Source organism: Helianthus annuus, chromosome 8 (genome assembly GCF_002127325.2).
Source record: "Helianthus annuus cultivar XRQ/B chromosome 8, HanXRQr2.0-SUNRISE, whole genome shotgun sequence".
NCBI lineage: Eukaryota > Viridiplantae > Streptophyta > Magnoliopsida > Asterales > Asteraceae > Helianthus > Helianthus annuus.
The window spans coordinates 66,197,532-66,204,551 of NC_035440.2; the positions used below are offsets into that span (position 1 = coordinate 66,197,532).

Genomic DNA, 7,020 nt, shown 5'->3' on the forward strand with positions numbered 1-7,020 from the left:
TTTGAACACTAACCAATTTCCATGTATTACGTGACTAAATGAATGCTTGTTGATTGTGTTTACACGTGGAATGTTGTCTACCTGCCTTAACGATGTAGTACTATAGTTTGGACTCAGCACCCGTTCACACGGGGGTTGTTAAGGAAAATTACTTGCATGGATTACGGTGGTAATCATGTATTGCGAACCGTCTCGGACGGTCAACCCGTAGTCATTGGTATCGATAGATCCATGTCGATAATTAACATGCTTCGTTTTCCTCTGTGTACGTGCTGGTTATGCGTAAACTATTCGAACTCTATATGCTATTATCAAACTTGTATGCTCACCTTTACATTTATGTATTGACTGTATTTTAACGTATGTGGCAGGTGCTTAAGATGTTTGCTTGCTAGGAAAGCGAGGCTAGAATAAGGCTCTAGAGGCCCCCAACAAATAGTTATCTGTCAGGAAAAAGCAACTAGAGCATAGTTGTCTGTAGATCTTGTCAGGCTGGGTCTTTAGGAGCATTTGAACAATATTTAGTTTTGTTATGTTAAATCTGAGTTGTCGGAACAGAATTTCTTGTTTGGATATTATCTGTAATAATGTATTTGTTTATTCGGGATACGGTATGGGACGTATCTTTAACTGGATTATATAAATAGTTGTTATGGAAACTTCTGAACAATCTGTTTCGCTCAGTGCCACGCCCCGATGATTCCGCCATCGGTTGGGGTGTGACATGGTTGTATTTCGTTTCATGTGTCGACTTTTGAACAATGTTGTCGTAGTAACTTTTTAAACTTGATGAATGGATGAACATCATATGTTTTATTTTCATATAGCATTGTTTTGATAATTTCTATGGTATTAAGAAGTCACACCAAATAAACCCACGCTTCCGCAAAAGCCAGGGTGTGACAATACTCAGGCCGGTTTGGCGAATCATCCAAAAGGTCCTCAAACTCTTGATCTCGTGCATCAGATTGGGCTTGGGACGAGTCCCTTGACCTTTTGGAAGACGTGTTACTTTCGCTACCACTTGGATATTCGCCCACTTTGGATGAAACTTACAAATCTCCCAACAATGCATGAAAAGGAAGTCGCTTGCCACATTTGATTTGAATGCAACCAATGCATTTGTCACAATGTCGGCTTCGGTTTCACCACTTTTTGGGTTTTGCTTTGCTTTATTTAAAAAACCACTATATTTTGTAAGTTGGCCGCTAATCTCGCTCCACTTCGATGATAAGCTATCGTTTTCACGATAAGCCTCCCTTCCCAATTCTTCATGGAATGCTCTACTAACCGCTTCCCACAAATGGGTTCGATGTTGAGAATTTCCTATTTTAATAAAAACAAAATTTAATATATTACAAAGTTATATAAAAAATAACCATTAATAAAAACAAAATTTAATATATTACAAAGTTATATACAAAATATTTAAGAATACCTAAACTTGGATGTTGAGATTGTTGACACCAAGCCCTCGCCAATGCAAGTTCTTCATTAACGACCCATTTTTGTTGTTTTCGTTTGACGGTTTCAAGTGCTTTCTCCACCTCGGTTTTTTTCTTATGGCTTCTCTTTTTGGGAACTATTGAGGCGGAAGGACCATCGTTGGGTGGTTGAGTTTCGGGGACGGTTTCGGTTTGTGAAAGGTCGATGGAGGTTGGTGAAAGGTTGATGGGCGTTTGTGTAAACGGGGTAGGTATCGAATCCTCGGTGTGTGGGAAGTTAGTATACAAACGATTCCCAAGATACGATGCATAACTCGCTTCAACGGGCATAGGGGAGTGTATGAAAAATGGACGAGGCATTGGACGATTGGGTGGTGGGCTAGGATTATTTTCTTGGAATGCAAACGGGTTGTTCGGGTCATAAGCACGGTTATGAGGATGCATTTTTTCGTTTTGTAGAAGGAGAATTGAAGATAATTATAGAAGATGTTGTTGAATGTGGTAAAAAATGGAAGAAAAATGTGAGTTTTATAGTGAAAAAATAATTTTTTTTTTAAACATAGCCGTTGGCCAACGGCTAGCCCAACGGTTAGTTTGGTTTGGCCATAGAGAGACCGCCATGTCAGCTTGCTAGACCCCCCCCCCCACGCCTGGCTTTAAACCCCAGCCCCATGGGCCACGCCCCAACCCAAACCCACCCAGGATGGTGGCTTAGGCGTTTTCCCCCAACCCAAGCCCCATACTCCATAGTCTAAATTGAGTTCGTTTTGGGCTCAAACCAAACTAAAAACCAAAAGGTTGGTTTTTGGATTTTTGAAAACCGTTAAGATTTGGTTTTTGGTTTCCATAATATGTTGGTTCAGTGTTGGTTTTTTCAGTTTTTGTTAGTTGGAACTTGGAACCGAGAATTTTGGGCTGAAAATAATAAGTTTGGGCCTGAAAATTTGTCTTATTTTTATGGTTGGTTAATGACTAATTAATTATTACACATTTGAGCCCAATTTTTATAGACTACATATATTGTTAATTTCTTATAATTATTATTATTATTATTATTATTATTATTATTATTATTATTATTATTATTATTATTATTATTATTATTATTATTATTATTATTATTATTATTATTATTATAGTAGAAGCTAATGAATATTATTTTAAATATTATAATAATATATATAGTTTTTAATACTTTTATTATTTTATAATAATAATAATTATTATCTTTACTTTTTAGGTTGGATAAGCTTTGTGTCAACCGGTACTTGTATAGAAAATACCGGTACGGTTCGGTTAATCCGATACTGCTACCCAGTACCATTTGCTTATCGTTGATCATGGGTACCGTACGAACAACAACAGTATCATATAACTTTTTTTTTTGTTACTTTAACATTCCAAAATAAGAAGTGTGGATTTGATAACAAATATTAAATAATAAACGTTTTTTTAGTTAGTTGGTTTTCCACGTTTATTAGAAATACAAATACAAAGCCAAAATCAAAGTGTAAAATTCAGTATTCAGAAACTAGAAAACAGAACTATCGGTTTTTTGTATTGTTTGGCTATGTGAGTTAACTTGGTTTCGGTTCGGTTAATCGATTAAATAAATAAATAAAAGTAGATATTAGAAAACTTTGTTTAAAATATACATTACCAAAATCAGAACTTGTGGTTTCAGATAACGATTATTAGTGATTCACAAAATAACTCTATATTTAGATTTAGAATAAAGAACAAAAATAACTCTATATTTAGAACTAAAGAAACCTTTCCAAAAGTCAACTCTCTTTTTAACAGCACCGAAAGTCAACTCTATACCACACAATTTGACACACTATATCCTTCAAGTAGTATAAATACCCATGGCGCCTTGAGTTTCCCATCACTTGTTTTCAATTGTTACCTTCATATACATAACAATTTAAGTATAAAATAATGATATCTTCAATAACACTTGTTAACATTATGGTGTTCTTTTTATTAAATCTTGTGTGGGGGGCTGGAACTAGTCCAACCGGTGATGCAAGAACCAAAAACGAGCCAAGAGCATTTTTTGTGTTTGGGGACTCGTTGGTCGACAACGGAAACAATAACTTCTTGCTTACAACCGCAAGAGCCGATTCACCTCCTTATGGGATTGATTATGTTTCTCATCGTCCTACGGGTCGTTTCTCTAATGGTAGAAACATCCCAGATCTTATAGGTTCACCTCTCAACTAACGTCGTAATTAATTTAATATGAATTTATTTATTTCGAGTATTATTGAATTTCGTTTATGTATATCTCACGAATTACTATTTGGATGTTCTAATGAATAGTCATTATTTTTTTGAATTATGGATTCATTTTGATTGTTTTTGGGTCAATTTTTTTTAGGCGAACAAATCGGGGTGGATCCACTATTACCGTACTTGGATCCAGAACTCAATGGTAAAAAACTCCTTAATGGTGCCAACTTCGCTTCTGCAGGGATCGGAATACTCAATGACACTGGATTCCAATTTGTAAGTTGCTAACTTCAGTATTTATTGTTAACTCAGATGGTAAACAACTTAAAGCAAAGCAAAAAAAAAAAAAAAAAAAAAAAAAAAAAAAAAAAAAACAAAACAAAAAAGAAACAATTTAGAGCACATAACCAACATTCTGATATTGAGGCGGGGTCTTACTGGAAGTTATTTTACTAATTTCGTGAAAATAACGTTAAAAGAGTGGGATGGTTAATCATGCATCATGTGGTGGCGTTGATAGCCGAAGGACAAAAAGGTACATGCATAATCGGCATTTGTCCCGATTGTTGAGTGTTATGTGCCTTGTGTCCAACGCTTGATGCAAAACTATTATTGAGTTGGGTCTTACTGGAAGCAGCCTCTCTATTCCTATGGGGTAGAGGTAAGAGTGTCTACATCTTATCTTTCTCAGACCCTATCTTAATTTTGCTATTGATGGAATTTACTGAGTATGATGATAATGAACCAACATTCTAATATAAAAAGAGATGGATTTAGGTAAAATGATGTATTTTACTTTTCTTTTCTTAAAATATGAATAAAAATACAAAATAGCCCTTATTAGTTTACATTTCAATAAACCACTAGCATTCAGAATCCGCGTGTTGCGGCGGACCGTAATTGTATACGTAATTTAGGTGAATCACATGGACCAAAGTAATTGTATAATATCTATTTTATGACATCCGAATATAACATGTGTTTAGAAATATAAAAAATCAAATTGTTTTTAGGACCCACACGTAACGACGGAACCGTGAAACCAAAAAAATAGACGTGAAATGTTTATGTATAATTTTTGGGAAAAAAAATATAAAAAACAATATGTAAAAGCATATGATAGATAAATAGCAATCATATGAATTCAAATTAGATGAGTGAATAAAAACAAAAAGACAATTCAATTATTCTTTACACATTAGTATATAAAGCTATGAAGACTAAGTTGAATAGTAAAACATATGGTATTGTAAATTAATAGATGGATAATATTCCTATATATACTTATTAATATTATAAAGTTTTTTTTATTTCCTTTTTTACGTGGGTTTTGTTACCGTTTCGACTTAATAATCTTTTTTATGATAATATTTTACGTTTCGACTTAAATTTGACGAGTTAACATGTTGCAACGTGCATGCATGGTTTAACATTTTTATGTCTATTTTTTTGTTTGGTTTAATAGTTCCGCTACAATGCTCGGGGCCTAAATACTAGGTTAGTAATTAATTCATACCTAGCCCCTTAATAACTAACAAAGTTGAATTATCAATTTAGTGTCATATTTATTTTTTACTCTTATTACTCCCACGTTCCTAAATCTTATTCCAACATCCTTTTGCATTCTATCTCCCTTATTTCTCCTATATTCCACTTAAAGTCATTCATGTTTTATAGGTTAACATAATTCGAATGCCGCGCCAACTAGCATTCTTCGAAGCATACCAAAAACGAGTCGAAGCTATAATTGGTACCAAGAAAACCAAAAAGCTCGTTAACGAGGCACTCGTTTTGGTAACGTGTGGAGGCAACGATTTCGTAAACAACTATTATTTGGTGCGAAACTCATTTCGATCATTTCAATATAAACTCCCCGAGTATGTCCAGTTACTCACAAGAGAGTACCAAAAGATTTTAATGGTAATAACTACTTGATACCATCATAGTTTTCATTTTTTATCTTCAAATATACAAAAAAAAATAAATTGTATATTATATGCAGAGGCTTTATACATTGGGAGCTCGAAAAGTTCTAGTGACTGCTACCGGACCATTGGGTTGTGCACCGTCGGTAATCGCATTGCGTAGCCGTAAAGGAGAATGCGCGACAGAGCTGCAACAAGCCGCGGACCTATTCAATCCTCAAGTGACAGCAATGACTGGTTTGTTGAACAAGAAATTGGGTAGTAATGTCTTTATTTCTATTGAAGCACATCATATTTTCTATGACTTCATCACCAAACCTAAAGCTTTTGGTAATGTTATTACATGTTTCTATTTCTTTTGGTTTTATAAGATATAAACAATTTGTAGACACGTTGTAATTGTAGGATATGGGTTGTGCAGGATTTGAGGTGACTAACAAAGCATGTTGTGGACAAGGACGATATAACGGGCTAGGCCTTTGCACCGCATTGTCAAACTTGTGTCCCGATAGGGCCAAGTATGTGTATTGGGATGGTTACCACCCGACTGAGAGGGCGAATCGGCTGGTCGTGCAAGAAATATTCAATGGCGCCAAGTATATGAAACCCATGAACCTAAGCATCCTTATGTCTATGAATGCATAGTTGTTACATTTCTTGCTAAATTATTACAATTTCACCAATATGTGTAGGGTATATGTGTTGTTTGACAAAGCGTATAAATATATATCATATATATGTAAAAATATTTCAAAGGGTTTTAATGATTTTATGTCTAATTAATAATATGGATTGCTTCGTGATACTATATAGTGTTTTTAGTAAAATTACACGTTTTGTTATTTATCTTAATACCTTTTTTTTCAAACGGTGTACTTTGACGTAAAATTTTACGATTTTTATACTTAACGTTTGAAATTTCTGCAAGTTATGTCGTTTAACAATACCATATTGACACAAGATATACATTTTTTTTATTTTTTCTTTTTACTTATACTTTTTATTATGATGCCTTTTAATTGGTAAAATTTGGTTGGTTTTGTTTTATTAGAAGAAGAAGAAGGTCTTAGTTATTAGAACAATTTCTGTCATTTTCACCGATAAGATATGATATTATAATTGTTGCAACCATTGTAAATCCCGTATTAAAGAAACATTATGAGACAATTGAAATGTAGTATGGTTCACGTGATGCTTCGCTGATTTTAGAATATTGAGTAATTGTAGGATGCTTACATTCACATTTCAAAATTTTGTATTGTTATTTCGTAAAACTTGAGTGTTCTTAATTAAAAAGTATACAACATGATGATAATACGTTATATTGAGCATATTAAGGTGTTAGCTTTTAACATATAACCACTGCTCTATATAATTTTGATACGAAAGTTTGACTTCTAAAGTCAGCTTACACA

The 7,020-nt window shown here is 33.8% G+C and overlaps 1 protein-coding gene across 1 annotated transcript; it reads left to right on the forward strand.

Moving 5' to 3' along the window:
* The first annotated feature begins 3,397 nt into the window (after positions 1-3,397).
* Positions 3,398-6,410, forward strand: LOC110936817 (GDSL esterase/lipase At5g18430). The gene is made up of 5 exons (XM_022179224.2): positions 3,398-3,654; positions 3,829-3,956; positions 5,358-5,600; positions 5,683-5,935; positions 6,027-6,410. The coding sequence occupies exons 1-5, from the start codon at positions 3,417-3,419 to the stop codon at positions 6,248-6,250; spliced, it is 1,086 nt and encodes a 361-aa protein (XP_022034916.2). The 5' UTR covers positions 3,398-3,416; the 3' UTR covers positions 6,251-6,410.
* The last annotated feature ends 610 nt before the right edge of the window (positions 6,411-7,020 follow it).

What these genes read in the sequence shown, in the direction of transcription:
- LOC110936817 (XM_022179224.2), top strand. Translation starts at nt 3,417, where the DNA reads ATGGTGTTCTTTTTATTAAATCTTGTGTGGGGGGCTGGAACTAGTCCA. An exon ending in AGTACCAAAAGATTTTAATG is followed by an intron (nt 5,601 to 5,682) that starts GTAATAACTACT and finishes TATTATATGCAG; the next exon opens with AGGCTTTATACATTGGGAGC. An exon ending in CACCAAACCTAAAGCTTTTG is followed by an intron (nt 5,936 to 6,026) that starts GTAATGTTATTA and finishes TGGGTTGTGCAG; the next exon opens with GATTTGAGGTGACTAACAAA.